Source organism: Sparus aurata, chromosome 8, assembly GCF_900880675.1.
Source record: "Sparus aurata chromosome 8, fSpaAur1.1, whole genome shotgun sequence".
NCBI lineage: Eukaryota > Metazoa > Chordata > Actinopteri > Spariformes > Sparidae > Sparus > Sparus aurata.
This window is the reverse complement of record NC_044194.1, coordinates 23,895,550-23,917,935: the sequence shown is the minus strand read 5'-3', so window position 1 is coordinate 23,917,935 and position 22,386 is coordinate 23,895,550. Positions and strand designations below refer to the sequence as shown.

Here is a 22,386-nt window from a genome sequence, read left to right as displayed (position 1 = left end):
GCAATGATCCATATATTTATATATACTCATCTATGTGATGATGTCCACATATTGATCATCACCACACCCTGTCCAAGTATACAAATGCAAGAGTACATTGAAGCTGAGTCAATTACTTATCAGAATTACCCCAAGTCTCATGAGCAAAGATTTACCAATGCAGTAATGTGTAAAGTGTGTGTTTGTTTGAGTGCGTGTGTGTAGTCCACAGGAAATGTCTTAACAGTGGTGCTGACCTTCACCAGTATTTTTCCCTCCTCTAAATGAAAACAGAATTACTATATACATATATTTGTAGTGTACATCTTGTTTCCACATTTTAAGCTCATGAACACACCAAAGTTTTAAGAAACTTCAGACAGGGGACCAACCGAGGAGCTGAGTGCACAGCTTTTTCAGGAAGATTATCATAGATTTAAAGTATTTAAAATCTGTATGAGATTGTGCTTCATCAACATGGCAGGGAATGCAAACCTTGTATCTTTCATTACCATCTCATTTGTTCTGCTGTGACACTTGAAGCATCCTATTTTATTTGGCTGAGCAGGGGCTCTGCTGCTGCTAAAAATAGCCCTGTCACCCTCCAGCCACTTTGTGCCATCTGGGATTTGGGCTTCTGGGATCTTTGTGATGCATTTCATTTTTCATGAATACCTAACATGGATTCTGGGAGGTTCCTGAGCACTTCAGAAGCTCTATTTATAGATCTAAGCTAGCGTAAGCTTATACATCACCTACAAACACACGTGTGAGCATTCCCACACAAAGCATCCCTGCTGCCGAAATGAAAGATAACAATAGCTGCAGTGAGGGAAAGAAAAACACTCAACCAAGAGCAGTTAAATGGAAAAGTGATCTTGTAGCTGGTCTGAGCTGCTCCATATGGACTAAGCAGAGGGTTTTAATATGGAGCCCGCTGGGCGTTCAGCCCACACTGCAATCACTGGCATGTTGAGCTGGGGAATGTAAACAGGGAATCCCCATCACTCATCCTGCACAAATGTGTAACAGTACACACCCAGGAAAGACACACAGACACACTTCACAACACACTTGTGAGTAGACAAAAGCCTGTGTGTAAAGTACACATGGCACACACAGTCTGCACCAGGCATTACAGCACACGCTGTGCCCATGTGACTCTGTGCATGTTCAATTGTTCAGTAAGAGAGCCTCAAAGTCCCCCATGTAATGTCTAAAGATCAGAACAAGCCACACAAAGAGCTGACTGATGTGTGAACTGACAACGTGACTATTCTTATGAGGACTTCAGTAAAGATTCAGAGCTGCGGGCATTTAACATTCCACCACATTGCTGTAAGCATGGCCAGCTTTGTGCCACTAACAACAGATAATCATCCTTCTCAGAACTCAACTACATACCAAAGAGTAGTATCAACAAGTGTAAGAGAGAAGGAGGAGTAAGAGCCATTCTGCTGATGAAACACTACAGACAGTTTATTATATCGTTTCATCTGAGGGCTGTTTCTGCTATCTAATATATATACTCCCCAGGACAGTGTTTCAACCACAAAACTTACAATATCCAGCAGGCGTTTGCCACCACGATTATCAGACATTTTCAATATAAGGAAATAGAGAATCTGCTCAGTCTAACACTGTATTATTGACCATAACATGCTAGCACAAGTGCTAGATCTACAGCTTGTAGGTTAAATGATTAATGTCTATGGTTGATAACTAAAAGTTTTTTCTTTATTTAACACGTTTTTCATAGTTTCACTGAAGATAAAATGTGTGTGTTCTTACTGATGCAGGCCAGCAGATCATTGAACCTCTCTTTGGGGAAAAGGGGGTTCTCCAGACCACGAAAGTAAAGCTTGAGAACGCCAGCCACCGAGTTGATGTCATGATTATTCTCTTCATCTGTCAGAGGGTCGTTTCCTAAGACACAGACAAGTCAGCAGGTCATTTGGACCAACTTGATTATGAAAAAAGCACATTACACTCAAAAAGCACAACGGCTAAACATGGTCAATATAATGTGTCATGATTAATTCCTTACATTTAGGCCTGACAACAATTAAGCAATAGAGATCAATTTGATAATATGCAGTAAATACTGTTTAAAAAACATCATATACCTCTTTCAAATGAGTTCTTGATGTCATTGACTTCCAGCTGGGATCCAGATACACGAAATATTCCTTGATGCTGAAGGCCTGAACAAAGAAAGACAAAGAAAGATGGTAAGGAAGAAGGAGAAACACAAGGTAAAGGAATAGCACAGACACACTCAACATGGTCATAAAGACACTGAGACGGTCACAGAAATAAACTCCCTCACTCAGCAAATAAAGCCTATTTTAGTTGGACCTCAGAGGCACATCCTCTTCGTTAAGCCCCTTCACTTTTCTAATTAAGGATAATTAATGAGGCAGGGAGTCCGCAATCAAGCTTGACTAAAGTGTCTTCCAGCTGGGATTAGGACTTAATAGGAGCAGAGGTCAAGGGTCAGGAAGAAGCGTGATTAGTCTGCGGTTTGTCTCTTTAGGATTTCTCTTGACGTCATCAGTGGAGGCTGCAAACTAAGAGATCACATCTTAAATGCTTAAGTTCGCATTCCGTCAGAGTGTCTTTTTCAGTCTGGCTCAAAACCAAAAATTGTAGCCAACCACTTGTGCCAGGGTAAGCTGTGTGCCTGTTTGTCTCATGGTGTGTTTGAAAAGCTCGGTGAAAAAGGCTGCTCGGGTGTAAACAGGATGGAATCTGCATTTTCCCATGACTGCAGCTTGAGTGGAACACACTGAAGCATCAACATGAAACACGATGCACACGCCCAAACAATTAGTGCCTGGAAGTCACTCAAGTGTCACTTTTAACCAAAGTTAAGAAGACTTGGAAATGAAGCAGGTTGCAGTTTTGTGAGAAGAACTAATCACATAGCATATAAAAATACAGTCATCAATTTATGATTGCAGAGCTGAAGTGAGAAAATGTCTCTACACACTGTGTGACTAAAACCGACTCACCATACAAATTGATGTAGCGAATGCAGCTTTCAACCACGCGGGGGATCGCTTGTCCAGAGTCCTTCAGAGGCAATATAAACAGAAACTTACAAATGTCATTTATAATTTGATGTTTTTGATAACATTATTAATAGCTAGAGCCCGACAGATACAGGAATTTTGAGGACATTACCCATATCAGTAACACTTAATAATAACCAGTATTAATAAATGGTACATTTATAGTTAATAGTTCATTTTTCGTTTAATAGCTAACTTTAGTAAGAAATATTGGAACGATGAAATGCTTCCAAACTATTATTAAGCTTACAAATACATTGTTGTTCATCTATTAACATTATTTGGATGACTGTAATAAAGCTTTACCTGATGTTTTTATAACTTTGCTTGATAAATGGTATATGAAGCATGTCATTCTAGCAGTAAAATAACTGTTAACTAAGGTTCAATAAACTACAAATTAACCGCTAATTAATGATGTTTTTAATAATATCAATAATTAAGAATGCTAAAAATCTATTTAAATATATTGGGTGATCTTGTTAATATATTAAACACATTCTATGATTTCAGTTATATCAGTGTAAATATAAGATAACAGTTCTTTTGATCAGTTTATGGAATTGAAATTAGAGTGATTTTAAACAACTATAAATAACAATTATTTATATTTAGATAAAAATGTGCAGCCTCAAATGTACACAATATATTTGACTGTTGACTGCAAACTCTTTGCATACATCTAAAGACAAAGGTCAATGCAGTGACGTCCCAATAAATACCAATTACATGGGCCTGTTGGTGTATCGGTCGGGCTCTAACAGAACTTACTAATGTTATACTAAAAGTCTACTAACATGCACACCCAGTGTAAGTATGATCCGTGGGGTTACATACAAAGTGAGGGTTATCTTTATGAGACTTATGAGACAGACTGAGTTCCGGCTGTTTGACTTTTCATGCCCAGTCTCCTATATTAACTCACTGATTATAAAATACCATCAGAGTGTACGAAACTCAACAACAAGCATGCACAAACCTGTTGTCCAATGCATTTCAACCCTGGGCCTCCAGTGCTGCTAAATATACTCTTTGCTTGTTATGCTGGCAATCAAGTGCACCCTGTGTTTGAATGAACTTATCTACAGAGCTACAGGAGGAGGGCAGAAGTGGTGGGATGACAGGAGCAGCAGCGTCTCCTTCAGAGAAAACACATTCCTCTCACGCACTTTGACATGGACGTGCACTCTTGTTCCGCACTTGGTGCCAGCTGCTCCTGCAGCTCAGTGCTGGACAGGGATTCAGTACATGCTTTTAATGATACAGTGGATCTGTTTACAGCCCTCTGGGGAATACACATGGTCAAAACACAGCCACGATGCCAAAATCGACTATCTCTGGAGTGGAGCTGCGAGGGGTTGAGGCACAGGTCTGGGGCAGCACGATTATGTAATACTATCCCTTCTGATATGTGAGACTGGGCATGAGTCTTTTGTGTCACATAAATTCAATTCCAATTTCGAAGCTGGAAATGGTCCATGCTGGGAAATAGTAGTTTAATAGTAGTAGTAATAGTATAATAGTTGACACTAAAGATGCAGGTTGCCGCAGGATCTTCAGTTCAGTCTGTCTCAGTCGACTCACTTAAGTCAGGTAACAAACACACATGACATGGAGTAAAAATGTTGTTAGGGCAGGACAGGGTAAAGAAAAGAGCGCAGGCAAGCAGCATGGGTCCCCCCCAAGATGCTTCAAGGTGTCTACCTGATGTCGAGCGTGTGAGTTCCGTCGTCCGCGGCTACAGAGAAGTGTCGCGAGAGCCAGAGATGGACACAGAGAGACAGAAACAGAGAGAAAAGGCAAGACCCAGATTAGCACCACAGAAGCTGCCCACCAAAGCTTTCACCAAGAGCGCACCCTCATTCCACTCTGTAAACAACAGGAAGTGGACAGGACCAGGCAGGACTGGACATAGCCACCAGCAAGAGGCAGTGAAGAGGCCAGGAGGAGGGAAGCAGCAACACCTTATCAGTCTGGCATCCGCTCCCTGACTGCCATTTATACTGCTGTTTTTCACTAGCCTCTGCTCTCACCCTGGAGGAGGAGGAGGAGGAGAGTATCTCTACCAGAGTAGCTCAGTGATGCCAGGTCAGCAGTGAGTCAGGGGAGCTGACGGAGGGAGACAAACATTTATCCCTCCGACTGCTGCTCCTCTCCTCCTGATCTATCATTGCCACCCTTTACATCTCAGACGCAGACCGACAGAGCTCACTGACTCATGAGGAGGGTTTCCAGAACCCATCTTAGCACAAATATGCTGTTGTTGTTGGTAAAAGATAAATCAAAGCTAAGATGCTTTGGGGGAACCCACCAAAATGGCCAGAAAGCCAGAGCAAGACAGAAAATAGATAGGAGGAGGAGCAATGTCAAGCGGGCAGACTGGTAATCAGTACCTTGATAAATGACTCCAAATTGCCATTAAATAACCTAACATTAAAAACAGAGCGGGGTCTAGCCCGCCGGGTGCCAGTGTGGGTTTTGTACGGCCCGTTGGGATGTCTAGAATACAAAGAATGCATCAGAGTAAGTAAACAATGCAGTTTTTTTCTCAGAGTGGTTCATCTATTCTCTAATAACCTTCTTGTCCTTCAGAAACTTGAAGTTGAGGCTGACTAATCTTCAGAACCTTCCAACTCGAGATGATGGAAAGGTGACTGAGGGTATTTTCAGACACTGCTGAAAACCGTGAACAAACTTTTTCTCTATAATCCTGGCTTTTATTTCACCACAGGCTATCACAGGGCAGTGAAATATCAGACCTGCTGGGAGCTTTGTATGTGTCAGCATCCACCTCATGACAGGCCCTGCGGGGGATCTGTGACTTAATGCAGTTTGGCTTCTTGTGACCAGACGGAATGAGATTGAAAGAGTCCGGGACTTTGGTTTCTTCTGCTGCTCAATCACAGCGACAGAATGACTGTCCATGTGAGAAAGGGCCTGAAGATGTTTTAAATATCTGACCACGCAAACACAAAGGAGGACATTTCTCTGAAATAAGAAGAAAACTGTACCATGGCCTCAACAGGGCTCAACTGACATAGAGCAACGATACTTTATGGATGTGTTACTTGATCACATATACTGGTGTCATCCTGCGACCATTTATCTTATTTATAAATCTGCCACTGATTTTCTAATTTAGTCCATAAAATGTTGGAAAACAGTTTTGCAGAGCTCAAGGTGACATCATATAACAGCCCAAAACCCCAATTAAGAGGATAGAAGTAGGGAATTTCTGGTATTCTTGCTTGATTCTTTAACAGTTCACCAATCATTATTTTTGCTTTACTCTGAAATTGCACAGTATCCCATCTAAAAGTATATGCAAAGGACCTTTTCCCTACAGTTCTATCACCTAGATTATTTTGATTATAAACACAATACATAACGAAAAAATTATATATAAAAGTTATACATAACATTTTTCTCTTCCTTGCTGACTGACCATTCACAGCTGATGGCTCTATAACTAGTACATTTGCTTGTGAAGGACTAAAAGTATTTTTACATCATTTTTGTCAAATCAGATTTCAGAGAAATATTCCACTACACCAACATAAGTGACAAAAAATGGTCAAATAAAGTACTGGAAGTATATTCAAAGTTATTTCCATACTTGAACATAAACAATGAGGAGTCAGACTAAAGAGTCAACTGACCCATCCCTTCCTGTCTGCCCTTGTTTTGTTGTTCATTAAAATTGATGCAAAAAAACGTCAAACCCTAACCCTAACCCTAACCCTACAAACTAGTAGTAGAGTAACACATAAACATGATACCAGGTTGGTCTTAGAAAACACGGCGACCGGTACATCTGCTTGGTGCTCTTCAGGGGCCATTATTCCTCTGCTTTCAACGTCACAAAGGACTTCACATGAGAATTTCCTGAGGCAAACTGTGTGCTGCAACACGTCATGAAACATTTCTGCCGCTGTTGAAAAAAAAGTGGACTGGATGTGCATCTCGAATATGCACTGGTCCTGAAATGTGAGTGTGTTCTTTACCTTGTGGTCATGTAGTCAGCTCTGTGGCCTGCGGGCAAAGAGAGGGAAAAGACAAGAGATGTGAGCGGAAGTTCAATGTGAGGACATGCCAGGACCTGTCTCTGAGGTCCCTGCGGTACATTTTGCATCTGCCTAGTGAAGCATTTGAAGCCTGCCATCTGTCCGCAACCACTGGCCTCTTGAGCAGCACAAATACACACACCTATGCATGCAAACACAGACGCAACTTGCACGGTGACTTCTATAGTCAGCACGTTAGCTACATTACAATTACAGTACAAGCACAACATCTACCAGGCACATAGTCGTACGATTACATCTGACGTAGGCACCCAGTCACACTAATCATTATAGTAATGAACAGAGCTACAAGTTTTGACAGGTGGAGAGCAAAAATACCTTCCAAATGGTTTTGGAGAAACAGGAGTAGTTTTGACTTTGTAGCCATCTGTTCCCATGAACAGGATCTGACCTGTCTGTGTGTCAGAGTGACTCATACTATACTTCATCTCATTGACAACAATATGATTAAAGAGCACGTGGGAAAAAGCAGGAGGCTTTTCTCTTCCTTGTTAGATCCATTACCCATTAAGTGGACAGTTGAGCTGAGTGAGACCACCAGGACTGTTGGGTGGAACAATGACTGACAGACACTCTCTGGGTTGACGGTAGATTAGCTGAGGCCTCGAGGAGATCCCACCAATGTAGAACAAGGCGCGAGCGTCGTAATGACCACCACCCCCGCTAATACAAGGCGGTCCATTAAGTTGGGAGCAAATCAATCACTAAGACGGATAATACAAATTCACAATCCCCCTTAGCTCTGGCTTGCCTCGCTAAAACCTAGATTGCCATCCAAGAGCTTTGACTAGTGAAAAAAGCTGGCAAACATTGGGAAGTTTGCCATGGAAAAGGCTGAGATTTGCTCAGCAGGACTGCAGAATAAAAAAAAAGATCAATGAATTAACAGTTATGTTGGATGTTGGGGGACTGATTAGGGCTGAAATACGTCTTCATTATGTCTGAAGGTAGGCGACCGGAGACTCTATCAGGAACCGTGCACAGTATAAAAGTAAAGGGATCGTGACTCTACCTTCACCAAGTGTCCTCTTCAGCAAGTCATGTTTGGCCTGCAGTTTGGAGATGAGATTACTGCCCTCCAGAAACTCCCGGAATTTCTGTTGAGAATTGAGAGTAATTACACAGCAGCCCTGAGTGCCAGCCACAGCAGCCGCTCTTAAGACAGCAATCTACGATAAGAAAGCCAAGGGCAAAGGACGCGCTGAGAGTCTTTTTAAAGCTGTTATCAGAGCATGTCCATCTTCAGACTGAAACAGGATAGCAGTTAGCCTTACAAAATGGGAATATCAAAGATTTCAAAGGGGCTTGGTGCATGGGAGTGTTAAATTTGCATGCACAGATTAAAGCATTTTAAAGTCCAGATAAATGCTTTGAAATTTTAGTATCAGATTTTTGCAGTAGCTATTAAACATATTATATAAATCAAATGTGAGAAGTCTGGCATTTTTACGTTTTTGAAAACATCAAACAGAAACAGAAAACAAGTAGAGAAAGGCGTCAAAGAGCGTCAGTAAAAGAGATTTATTTCTATTTTCATACAGAAATCTCCCACCCATCTCTCCTCACCATGAAGTAGAATTGCTCTGTCTCCTGCTGGTTTGCCCTCCTCTTGGCAATGCTGGGTTTGCTGAGGTACGTCTCCGACACGGTGGACTTGACCGACTCGGTGGATCGGCTGTGGTGAAAACACTCGGACACGTCATAGTCTTCAATCGTCACCATGTCCTGGATGGTGGTCAGGGTGGCTTCTGACGTCTTTTTGATCTGAAGAAACACAAGAGATGAGGGGAAAGAGTTGAAGAATTAGTCAGAGCAAACACTGGCCTGCTTAAAAGCTAGATGTCATCTCTTCACTATTCCCATGTTACTGTCACAGCATACTCAGCAGCATGTTTCATCACACTCCCTAAAACCCTCTCTTGCTTTCCCATGGCTCTCTAAAAAATGCAGGTGTTTCTGACAAGACCCACGTTCTTCAAAATCCACCGGTCCTTGAACATGACTCCAAGCCAAGGCAATCAATTTGCATGCACTCAGAGGGGCAGAGGTGAACAGTGTCTGCTGGAGACGGTACATTCAGTGGCAGGCTTTTAGGATTCATTTCCATAACCGCCTTGTCCCTGTCAACAGGAGTGCTCTTGCCGCAGCCTATAAACTTCAGGACTTGGGAGGGCAAATGTGTGTAATAGCTACGTAACAATGTGAGAGAAGAAAGCAGTTACAAACTGATTATGTGAACCATAAAAAGAGAGACTTGCGGTATACAGATGTGATAAGGCATCATGGAGTTTTAAAGCCACCTTTGGGTACAGCTGAGACTTTATTCTTAAAGTCTAATTATTAACATGAATGAAAAAAAATACAATATCATAAAAAAATGTTATAATTTGCATGATTGTCATGTGAGAATTAAAATTTAGTTGTTCTTTTTACCTAACTTAGGTACCTAACTTACACCAGAGTCAACAGACATGTTAACAGCTCTATGAAGCTTTACTAACAGAGTAAGCAAACCAAACCTCGAGCTAAATGCTAACATCAACATGCTAACAATTTCACAATAATAGTAAAAATAATATTAGTAATACTAAAAACAATAACATGCTGATGTTCAGCAAGTATAATAACCAAATCCGCCACTTAAGTGTAGTGTGTTAACATGCTAACAATGGCGAGTTAGCACTTAAAATTATGTACAACCAAGGCTGTATGAATACGTATTCATATTTCTTGAAAATGTTTACTTGTTTCCTCCCAAGCCTGGCTCTAGTATACACCCAATTGAGAATTTATATGTCCAAATTCTGAGGATTAAACATTTATTTCATTTATTATATTGAACTATGATTTATGATGTAAGAATGTATTAAAACCAGGTTCAGTCAATGGTCAACAAAGCCACCACTCTACCTTATGTTTAGTCGTAAAATTCATTAACCTCCCACCCAGTTTACTTATTTACAATATAGAGCAACATAAGCTGAGGCCATTTGCAGTACAGGGATAAATGGGAAGAGATAGAGAAAAAGATAAAGGAGACAAGCAGACAGGGGAAGAGCCCAGAGGCTGGCAAGTGCATGACTCACTGATGTAGAAAAGCTGCATGGGGAAAGAGGCCACGCTGATGTAGAAACATCAACAAGCACCTCTCAGGAAAAATTCAGCAAAACGCTCCTCTTCATTCAACAGACACACTTTGGGGCAGAGTGAAGTGCTGCAGCCATTGCAGCTTGATTGTGTGTGCTTTTAAAAGGTGGGGGCACCGCAGGTCAATGGGGCCCTTAGTGAGACACAGCTGGAATTCCTCTTAATTATTCTTAATGGTCTGGACCCCCACTCAAAGGTAGTGACCCCATTTCTTAGTTATTAAGTGAGTCTGACCTCAGTGCTAATGAAAGGACAAAGTGGATTCCTGGTGCACACGCATAGACAACAGTGGATTATCTTGTTGTTATTCTTTTTAAAACAGCTTGACCTGTGACTCATTTGGCTTTCAAAAAACACCTGAAAAGCAAGGTGGACTTCACCCCTTTCATGTGGTACACTGATGGATTACAGCGCTGACACACATGCTTAGGGCACGCAACGTGGCTGTATTTAGAATCATCAACCCCATCATGAAGACAAAACATACTGCAGGTCGGAGCACGGCTAATGACAGTGTGGAAAAGGAAATAAGGGTTCCACGGCCATGAATCCCGATCATCATCCTCTCATGTGACAACATTTGGGGATGTCATTTGGTGATCAAAGGAGTAACTGTTCTTGAAGGCTGCAACTAACGCTTATGTTGCCGATTAATCATTTGGTCAATAAAATGTCAAGAAATTTCCGACAGCTCAAAGTGATTTTTTGTCTAACCACTGATCCAAAAAACCAAAGATTCTTCATTTACAGTCATTAATGACAAAGGAAAGCAGCAAATGCTTTTATTTTGAGGCTGAAACCTGCAAATGTCTGACGGTTTTGATTGGAAAATGACTGAAATGATCAACCAATTATCTAAATAGTTGGCAACTAATGTTTTGTAGAACAACTAATTGGTTAGCATCCCTATTTTCCACACGAGTAAAGAAAAAAAGCTTTAGTAGTAAGCGAAAATACCAAGAAATCTACAACACCATCACTTTGAGGTTATGCATTCTATTTTTTTCCATGGCAGGTCCCTATAATAGGTGACCTACTGTGACATACAGTCATGTGTTACAAGTTCTGAGTGTGTTTGCCTGGCAGCCTCATCCATGGTGGCCCCCGTGGAGGCGAGAGGCTCGGCTGTCATCGTGAAGACAGGACTCATGCATGCGAGAGAATCACTCTCCCGGTGAAAAAAAGCTGTTGAGTTTATCCATTATTCAGCAGACGAAAAGTTACCAGTGTTCACTGCTGGCTCAATTACAATGGAGCTTTTACTGAGACACGCTGGGTATGCCCATTAGTCCCTGTAGCTGCACAACAGACCTGCAGAGAAGTCCCCGGGACTGAATTAAGTTTGTTTATTTTTAATAAAGAACCGTGACTCTTTTTTTTTCTACAGTGTTATACAGGCAGCCCGCCAATATGAGGAGCTAAGCAGTCTGGCTTACTTGCAGTCGACATTCACTGGACTGAAAATAACTTCTGTTGTGTCAAAATCCAAAATGATTCCACTTATTGCTTGCACTTTAAAATCAGTGTTATTCTGAAGTGCAGCAGTACAGTGTCAGTATCCGTTATGGCGACATCCATCATCACATCTCAAAAGGCAGACTGCTGTCCACAGCTTTCAACAGACCATGTAGTAAGTGTGTTATCTGCAGATCATCGCGTTATGAGTGCACACACACATTCACACACATACCCACACAGGCTTTGATGTGCCCCCCTTAGATTTATCTGAGGAAAAACAAACACACCCCTCAAAAGGAGATGGTATTAGATTGAGTTTAGTGTGAAACGTCTTGAGAATACGAAAGAGAGCAGAGCAGGGAAATCAGCCTGCATTAGCTCCTGTTCATAAGGAGGCAAATGAGATCTAAATGGCCCGATTATTACATCTGAAAAAGAGATGAACCACACTGACTGACTGAGGAGCTGAAATGAGCGATGTCCTCGCAGAGCAGACTTTTTTAATGAAGAAAATTCAATTGTAATTTCTGCAGCGAGGCACCCAGCAGGGCAATGTTAACCCCAACCCCACATCCAGAGTTTTCTCCTCACATCGCACCCAACCCACCACTGATGCAGGGTAAATTATTCAGCAATGTTTTCTTTCACCATTTCACGGGAGTCAAAGAGGTTTGAGGAAACAGCTGCACTTCTATTAAGCACTGCCATGCAGCTTTTCCTGACCGGATAAAGACAGACTCCCTTTCTTTTCTCTCTTGTACATTTGACAGTCGTGCTTGTAGGTCGTTCGCTGAGCTTTGAAAGTTCGTTTTTTCAAGGATGTATCTGGCACGATGTTGCCGGGAAGAGAGGCCATCTGGTGATCCTAACACAAGGCAGCAGCGCCCTCCAATTCTGACCCACCAGGACATCCGCTTCAGCGAGGCAGGCGGAAAAGGACATGGTGCAGCCACGGCTTGTCATCATACCCTCACACATACACACATAGGCACACACAGGGTGCGTGTTTATGTGCCCAGTTGCTGAAATACTGTACACACTGCAGGCAATGTGAACTGTGATAACACCAGCAGGACTCTGAGCAGTCATGATGCACATTTAACAAGAAACTGGGACTGAATGTACTGTCGGGCCACAACTACGGCTTATTTCTATTTTTGAGCAATCTGATGATTTTTTTTCTATTTATAAATCATTGACATGTCAAAAACACCTGGTATTAAAATGCAATCCATATCTGAACACGTTATCTGGATAAGGAAAAATGTTAATGTGTGGTGTAAATGTAAATTGTAAGTCATGGTCTAATTAGGGATCGACTGGTATGGATTTTTTTAGGGCCGATGCCGATACCGATTTTTTTTTCATCAGCCTTAGCCGATGACCGATACAACTGCCGATTTTCTTGAGTCAATATTTGGAGCCGATACTACTTTTGCTCCCTCAATTTACATCATAAAAATTACACAATGATGATAACAAATGTTATGAATAGGAACATTTATTGAAATTAAAAAACAAGAACAAGTAAACAATATTTAACAAATATTAAAAACAGGCGAGGTAGAACAGTGCTCTGTGAAATGCTGCCACACTGAATTGGTTTTCTGTTCTGCCATTTCTTGCAGCGTCTCCAGCAACACGGAGCTGCCTTTGGACACCTGTCTGTAAATAATGCCGGATCGGCGAACGCAGCAGCCCGCATTGGCCGATGCCGATACACGTAAAAAACGCAAAAATTGGCCAATAATATCGGTCTATCACTAGTTCTAATTTAAAGCGTGAGCAAGCAAGAAAGCTGAAAATGGCTAGTTACTGATTAAACATCTGTTCTGTGCCATAAATGTGCCAAAAGTTGCATTAGTTAAAGGCGATATGGATGGAAAATAAATGATATACAGTAAGAAATAACTGTGTGTGTGACTCATCTGTGCGGTGAATCTGCTATTAATAAACCGTTTACTTGATCTACTCACAGAGCAAATAATGAGCCGGTTCTGCAACAAACCAGGACAATCTGACCAAACTTAATTACATATGCCGAATTTACAAGATGAGACAAATCAATTTGAATTTGTCGCAGACATCCTTTCACAAAGTTTATAAAGTTTCCCCCGTCTAGAGGCTGATGGCAACTGCCCACATTCAGAGCAGAGACAGGGGTTCAATCTCATTGAGGATAATGAGAACGCTATAAAAATACCAGGTGTAAATGAAAAGACAAAATTGGATAATTTTTTACCCAGATACAGATCCTTCTTTTAAACTGATGATGTAAATATGGTATAAGTCTATAAAAAGTCAAGAAAATATTCAATTTAGAGTGATATCTTAAAGAGATACAAATCTGGCGGGGTTGAACAAGCTAATTTTTGGTACTTTCGCGCAATTAAAAGACTAAAAGAATGATCAAAATCCACAGATTGAATTTTAGTAAATCCACCTTTTGATTAATTGACCAGGTATTTCAGATCTAGTAATTACCAATATCAAGTATCCCCCTTAATGCAACTTTGCTGTCCATCATGTAATTCCAATAGATGTACGTTCAGTCACTTTCACAAAAGCGTCGACAATAAGATGAAAAAGACTCTGAAGTCACAGTGAATGCAAAGGAACTTGAGTGACACATGCTCCTGTGTCTTTGTAACAGGATGAAAGAAAGAAGGTGCACCAATGTGGAGAGAGAGAGAGCGAGAGCGAGAGCGAGAGAGAGAGAGAGAGAGAGAAGGCAGAGAGAGCTTATTGAGAGGAAGCAGGTCAGACGCAATACAAAAGCCAGCCTGATGGACGTGATTGCACTCTGCGTTAGTCGTGGTTTTTCGCCTCCGTTAGCTTCAGTTTTGTAGAAAATGTCAAGTAACTCAAGCATGCTGCAGACAGATTAAAACCAAACAGCCTGAGAGGCAGCGATGCACCCCCAATGTCAAAACAGAGGAACGCAGGACAGGTTTGTGCAAATAAAAGCGAAACAGTGGATTCTACCGGTGGGAGCAACAAATGGAGGCATCACAGAGAGGGTTTGATGGCTACCTGCGGGGCATGAGAGAGGGAGAGGAAAATATAGAGTGTGCAATGCGTGTGCCTGTGTGTGGTGTGTGTGGTGTGTGTACGCAACAACAAAAACTTTGATTCTTCAGAGATCATCAGAAACTATTCCGTGTCTCACCTTGGATGACTTCTGGATGAAGTTAACTTTCTTTAGTAGCTTTAACTGTCAGCATCTTGCACCCAACAAATACCAGCATAACTAAATGTTTCTACAAAACCGGAGCAGCAGAGAATAGTTTTGACATGTTTGACATCTCTAAACCCCCACACGCCAGAAACACCTGTATAATGAGTTGAATTTATTGCGTCGTTTTACCTCTTCGTTCTCGATCTTCAGAGTAGCCAGGCGAGACTGAAGCTGCTGAAACCTCAGGATGAGCTCCCCGTTCACTGGTGGCTGCACTGAGATCTGAGACACCTTGGGAGGGGAAAAAAGAGGAAATACAAAGTCAATGATAAGGGAAAATGAAATTACATCCTACTGAGGGAACAACAAGGCCACGTAATTTAAACAGGATGCAGGCATCCAAATTCTTCTTCAGCTGCAGAGCAAACCGCAGTGACTTCTGCCAGATGAATGCAGACAGCCGCACAACAACAGCTAGTAAAAAGACATGATATCAGTGTAGGCAGTGCCAACCAAACAGTAAAACTCATAACACATGTTGAGCTACATGACTGCAGGGTGGGAATTAACACATGATTTGTCAAATTCAGTGCCCTATAAAACCTGATCCAGCATCCCAGACGTACTAAAACGCTGCATTTAAGCCACTGAAAATCAGACCTCATTAAGTCTGAGACTTGTTTTAATCAACTCTGAAGTCACTTCCATGTTGTTCAGTGTCTTGGAAACAAAACATCATAAACCCCATGATACATAAACCATATAACAAATGCACAACTACCAGAAATTTCATCATCGCTGCTACTGAATTGACTGTATGTACCTCGTCTCCCATATGAGGCTGGAACTCAAATTTAGTCGGTGGGCAAAAGGCCGTCGGGTACATCTCCATGAACCTCTGTCGGTCACTCCGGGGGTCCAGACTGTCCACAGCATTCTCTATGATGTCAAGACCCTCGTGGCGTGATGTCTCGAGGTTGTATTCGGCTGACAGGTAGGTCCGCAAGGCCCGGTTCAAACTGGCGTGGTATCCTAAATCACAGCACTGGGAGAGAGGTAAGAAGAGGGTCAATGACAATGATACAATTTCCTAATTTTAAAGCCGATGTTGTTGCCTTCAAAAAACTTGTTTTCTCTGATCAGCTGATCAACCAAAACAATGGACTGACCATCATGACACGCAACAAATCTTGGGATTAGATACTTTTAACTAAACAACAGCTGGATCAGTCAATGAGTTTCTGATGTTTTCTGTTGCTTTTTAAGGTTTGTTAAAAGCATAAATGTCTAAAATATCAACAAATGCTTTATTTGTTTATATGCAAATACACCTGTAATTGACTATGATAAAAAGAAAAAAAAGTAAAGAATACACATTGGCCTTTTAATAAGACAAATTTTCACCAGTCAACAGCCTAGCCTTGTCTGAGACTGTGTTGTGTGTTGCCTCTGTGTTACGTAATGTTGCCTTCAGGAACTAGTGCTGATTTTTTAATAACGGAATCTTGGCCAAGGTCTCTCCTGGGAAGGCATGCAGGTTCCAGGCACCCACAAAAACAGACACACACACACACAGACAGACACACACAGACACACACACACAGACACAGACACACACACACACCCCGGTGAGATGTGAAGGCTTGAGAGCAAAGCGGAGAGAGGGGTAATTTCAGCGGACAGCATGCTGCTGAATGAAGGTTGCATTTCTCTTCTCTTTCAGTCATGTCCAGAATGTAGAAACACCACAGAAAATGGTGCCATACGTTTATTTCTCTAACAAAATAACAATAACCCAGCTGAGTCAGATCATAAATAAGTCGTGTTTATCGGTTTGGTAGAAAATAAGGTCACACAACCTGCTTGTAAGGTAGTGCTGAGGGAGATGAGTGCTGTAGTGAATGGATTAATAAACCACAGCTTTATATGGAAAAAAGGTTTCAGGTTCAGCACTACTCCCGCTCTCTATACAAAGATGTTTCAGAACAGCAGGCAAAATGTCAGGAAAACACAGTAGAAATTAATATAATATGCGGGTTTTAATAATAACATGAAGAGAAATGTGGAAAGTGTAGTTTTTCATCACAAAAGTTAATAAGCTGCTTTAATTCTGTCCTACACTGTAATTTCATTCCCACAGTCTGGTGCCCTACGATCTCTTTTACATTAGGCCTGGGTGTTAAAGTCATCAGTTTCTCCTTTGATGATGAACTTAAATCTCCTCTAAAGGTCTCTGAAACACCCCTGAATATCCTGCATGAGAAGCACAAAGAATCATAATAAAATCTACCTTAGCACACAGCACACAGAGAGACAACTCCAAAGTGTGTGTTTTGGTTATGTAAGAGTGTCCTCTACAAAAAACTTTTCCCCAGCAGCATCAAACAAGCCTGTGCTGAAGATGAAGATGTTTCAGAGCAGCGCTGACAGAAGCATGTGGTTTTATATACTTACATCAATTAAGTCCGACAAGTCGTGGATGTAGTATTTGAACACGGAGGAGTTTGACGCTTCCAGTGTCAGCAGGTACTCGTTCCGCGCTTTGATCGACTTCAGCTTGTTCTCGGAGTACTTCGCTTGACGCTGATGAGAGAATTAGAGGCAAGAATGAGTAAACAGAAAACAACAAAGCCAGTGAGTGGAGGATGAATTTAATGAGTCGAGAATTGCCTTTTTGACAAGTGATTGTGCTTTAATGTCTCCGCACGCACTGCAAGTCTCCGAGCTAAGGCTAGATTACTGGCAAAACAACAGCTTCAATAAACATTAGCGGAGAAATAAGTTACATTCTGTTAAAAATAGAAAAAAAAGGAACAAGGAGAAAAGAGGAAAAACAACCAAAAACAGCCTGTGTCCTTCACTTCAACTGGGGTGTCTCAGTCAGAGCCATCTGTCTTTGTCCTACACTTCCTCTCTACCAGACAAATATAAGGCCGCTAGTTAGTCACCATCCACTGACCGATGGGCTCTGACTCACACACTTGTAAATCATCCATATTTTAACACTTCCCAAATGCTTTCCAGGAAGAGTCATGCTAAAAAAGACCATTTAATGGTTTGTCACAGGGATGTAACAGAAAACAGGCCTGTTCTGAAAACAAAACGCCTGCTCGTCCGACAGTGCTTACAGTGTGTTTTTACTTGAGCTTAACCGTGGCCTATGGTTGTAATGTATAGTTCGAAACGTCATTCATAACGTTGACATGTCTGCTTAAATCAGGTATTTCCACACAGTTGCAGACAAAGATTAGGGTACACTAATATAATTACTATTACACTATTTTTAGAAGATTCCAGCAGTGGCTACATAGGTTTGATTCTGATTTGTGTGATCCAAACGTTTTCAATAACTGCAAAGTGTTGTGCAGTCCAAATGCCATAATTTGGTGAATAAAGACACAAGTTATCATTTGCTAAATTCACAACATGCTTTATCCAACAAAATAACCTGCTTCAATCCATATTTGTTGGCATTTCGCCTTTCAAAAACGTTGAAAACAATTTCCACCGCGGCCAGTGTTCGCCACGAGGCACACACATGTGATAATAATGGGCTGGACTAGAAGCAATCCAATAGCATTTTAAATCACATAAAAATCTGTTAGGCTGCAACACTATTAAAGTGAATTCATTGTTATAAGAGCAACAACAAAAATACCTGCAAAATATGACAACAGACTTCAAATCTTAATCAAAGAAAAACTCAACAGAAGCTTCCTTGTGATTAAACCCTAATCAGAGGTTTTGTTAGAAAGCCCCTAATGGAAAAGTACAAGGTGCAACTACTAGTTTAAATTTACCACAAAGTGTTCAGGATTGTAAACTGTTGGCGTTCTACCTTCTCTTTCATCTTCTCAATCTTCTTCACAGAGCTCCGTCTCTGGTATTTGTCCTCCATTCGGATGCTGAAGACTGGATCTCCCCTGCCGATCTGCTTCTCCTCCTGCTTCTCAGCCTCCTTCAGCTTGCTCTCAGCACTGATGCTCTCCGAGTGGTACATGTGGTAAGTCTTCATCACCTGGAGACAAACAAAAGGCAATAAGCTTAAAAGAAAATAAATTTTTCAATATTTGTCATCATTTCTTCCTTGTTTCTTGGTTTCTTTCTTTGTTGTTTTTTTGTTGGCAAAGGGCAACATCCTAAGACTTTGCCATGTTAGTTGAGTTTCAGCTTAGTCTCTGTGAGGTCAAAGGTTGGAATAATCCATCTTCATAGTCAAGACGGACCTTCTATAGTCCACAACTAAGGATTCCATGCTTTGACCCGCTCATTCATTACAAATCGATTCAACTCATCTCGTAGCAGGCGCTTCGTCTCTCCCTGAGCCACAAACCAAAGACAGATTCTCTCCAGCCTTTTTATATGAGACTCTCATATGACCACTACAACCACAAATCACTGCAGCTAAATCTAACATGCTGCCTTCATTGCTCTGTGTTTTCAAAAATAAAGTCAGAAAGGAGATTTGGGTTTGTCCTTTGATTTTGACATGAGGTTATTAAGAGGGGGGTTGGTTTACTGGGTTAATCAGATGTATGCAATAAGATCCCATGCATTTTAACCACAAGAAGGACTTCTTAGAACTGAGGGCTAACATTTTTTGTCTGGCTTCCTGTAGTATATGTTTCTTAAATAAATATTTATTTTTGTGAAATGCAAATCAATTAAACTCTTCCTCCCATTGTGTCATCACACTGTAGCTATCCAATACAAGGTAAATGCATTACCTTGATGATGAATGACTGATTAGCGCTACTTCCTAAAGTGTGAGCCATCACCAAGAGAGGAGGTTGGAGTGGAAGCGTTGCTCACATACTCCATGGATCCATTTAGCAGTGACTCAGTCGTTAAGTAGCAGGTAAACCGCGAAACACAAACAATGAGTTCTTGAAGAGGGCCGAGTGATTAAGGTCTTATGAACACCGGCTCAGGCCATCAGGAGAACGGGTAACCGAGAACAAACACACATCTGCTCCGAGGACAGAGAATGAATCACAGGCCGTGGGAGAATAACGTGGCTGAAGTCTGTGACGCAAAAATGAAGTCATCAGCAAAATAAACTCACAGACCTTCACAGATGCGTGTTAATTAAGAATGAGAGGGAAGGAAAGGAAGGGAAAGGAAAGGAGGACTTTCCATGTATTGTACCCTGACAAATCACCGTAAATGTGGACGATTTTCGGTCTAATCAATCAACATACATTAGAGACAGGCAAACTGTTGAATTTAAAAAAAGCGAATAAATTATATTGTGTAAATCTTATCGGGTGATCCATTTAACCACAGTTTAGATTAAATCTGTCTGCCATTTGTCACAGCAGGCCAAATGTACAGAACTGAGAACAAAGGCAGAAAATACATTCAAAAACCCATGAGAAGGCAGCAATATAGAGCACCGGTGGTTTAACCTGGAACGAACCACCTCCAGCAAATTACAGCTCCACAACCTGTGTATGCAATACACTTGTCTGCACAAAACCTCAACTGCAGTCAACACAAATAGACTCACCCATCTCTAAATCTAAACATCTGAGTTATTTCTGTACCAGTGGAACAAAAGCGCAATGCCTGAATCGTCTGGAGCCCTCTGCATTTGGTGGCCTAACTGGAAGCATTTTAAAGATGGGTGACTGACCTTGGGTCCTGTACTCCACACTTACTGGTCTGGAGTCGGCCGCTGCTGTGTTTACTTTGGTGTTTCTTTTAGAAGGACATATTTAGAGATGGAGCAGACCTGTTATTTCATTGGCGGAGGCTGACATCGGGGACTGAGGCTGTCTGATGCTGTCTGATGCAACAGCTTAACAGTGTGTTAGTGAATATGTGTGTGTCCTCCCACAGGGGCTAAACGAGGTCAAATCTGGAGTGTGGACCGTGGTGAGAGTGACACACACTGAGTTTGGAGCTACACGCCGTTGTGTTTGGAGCAGTACTGCCATCGACTGGAAATGTAACCACCATTGTCTTTCTATGGTGTCAGTCAATCTCTTAGGATGCAACATCAACTGCCTCAACTTGTACCTCTATCTGTTTACCTCCCAGATTACCATGATGATCAATGAGGATGCTAAACTGACTGTAAGTGAGGAATGACAGTTGACTGAACACAAAAACACAGATGTTAAGTATGACTGAATGTTTTTGTTTTACTTTGGTTACATTTGATGCTCACTGCCTCATCAGTGTTTATCGTTGTTGATGCCTGTGAGTGACCTAAAGTATCTTAGACGACACTATAAACCCATAGCAATAATATAAACAAAATAACCTATAAGTAACACAATAAAATCAAGCCTCCAGTCATCCTGTCTAAGAATATACCAGCTTCTAATCGTCAAACAACATGTGGCATTAAAGGCATCAAAGTAAGCCAGTAGTCTAGCAGAGCTGACTGGGGCAATTAAGGCAGTGGAATTAGCTATTGATTCATGATTTAAGTACCTTTCCCCTCCAAGGTCATAGATACACGCGGACAAACTACTTACAGAAAAGTCGTTGAACAGAGGAGATGAAGTGGCCCTTACAGAAACCAGATTCTGTGCAGTTTGTTTGATGCAGAAGTTTGATGGTCTGGTGAAATGTTACTAAGAGAAAATTGAACCTCTGGGTTCAAAAGTCTATTTTTATCATTTACTCAAAATATAGATGATGGGTGTCCCTGTACATTAGTGGTCTGAGGCGCATACCACGTAATCGCAACATCCCTGATTCGATTCAGACTGCATGTAATCTCTCTTTCGCTCTCTCCCCAGGCTTCCCATCTGTCTCTGCTGTCAACTATTGCACAAAGTCAACAATGCACAAAATAAATCACCTTAAAAGAAGAGGCAGAAAATATATTCAGAGAGTTTCTATTTGGCTCATGCCCCCTGGTGTGGCTTTGCATGAATCTGTTTAGAAGAGCAGCTGATAACAGCCCTTACAAAACAGAGAAGATGAACTCTGATGAGTCGAGCAAGCATCAAGTCAATACTCCACAGTTTGAATCACTAGTTCATGAGATTGTGTTTCAGTTCTGCTATAAATTAAATTAGACAGACTTTCCCTACAGCTTGAGCAATCTTTGGTATTTGACTATTTGTTTAAATGTTTAATATTTGATCCCTTAGGCATGTTTAAGCCACAGGGTTTAAGACTTCAAGCTGTTACAAGCAGTTAGAAGCTAGTTAGCTCAATGCTGTAAACCAGTCTCGACCACAGCAAAGACCAATGTACTGAAGTGCAAGTAGTGTAGAGTAGTTAGAGAAAAAAAGGGCAGTCATTACTACTTACTGTGTATAGCTCATTTAGGACCTTCATTAAATCTTCCTGGAGCTGAAAGGCTATTTCCTTACTCTGAAAAAGAAACAGAAGGAAAAACACGTTACAGAAAGTTCGATACAATTAAAAGCACAAAACAACCTTTCCTACACTATGATCATAGTTCATACAAAGCAACACAGTAGCATCATTATGTCAGTCCTGT

General features: G+C 41.3%; 1 protein-coding gene across 5 annotated transcripts in view; it reads right to left on the bottom strand.

Annotated features, from left to right (window-relative positions):
* The window catches only part of srgap1a (SLIT-ROBO Rho GTPase activating protein 1a), an 83,166-nt gene that overhangs the window by 17,960 nt on the left and 42,820 nt on the right, over positions 1-22,386 (bottom strand). For 3 of the 5 annotated variants that reach the window (XM_030425828.1, XM_030425829.1, XM_030425831.1), the window contains exons 4-15: positions 22,194-22,256; positions 18,760-18,939; positions 17,376-17,504; positions 15,745-15,966; positions 15,111-15,212; positions 8,705-8,902; positions 8,151-8,235; positions 7,058-7,085; positions 5,447-5,552; positions 2,994-3,054; positions 2,106-2,183; positions 1,771-1,905 (exon numbers count right to left, since the gene is read on the bottom strand). In XM_030425828.1, the coding sequence (XP_030281688.1) occupies positions 1,771-1,905; positions 2,106-2,183; positions 2,994-3,054; positions 5,447-5,552; positions 7,058-7,085; positions 8,151-8,235; positions 8,705-8,902; positions 15,111-15,212; positions 15,745-15,966; positions 17,376-17,504; positions 18,760-18,939; positions 22,194-22,256 (1,387 nt within the window). Of the gene's footprint in view, positions 1-1,770; positions 1,906-2,105; positions 2,184-2,993; positions 3,055-4,757; positions 4,792-5,446; positions 5,553-7,057; positions 7,086-8,150; positions 8,236-8,704; positions 8,903-15,110; positions 15,213-15,744; positions 15,967-17,375; positions 17,505-18,759; positions 18,940-22,193; positions 22,257-22,386 lie in introns of all 5 variants that reach the window. The other 2 variants (XM_030425830.1, XM_030425832.1) reach the window with 1 other exon arrangement.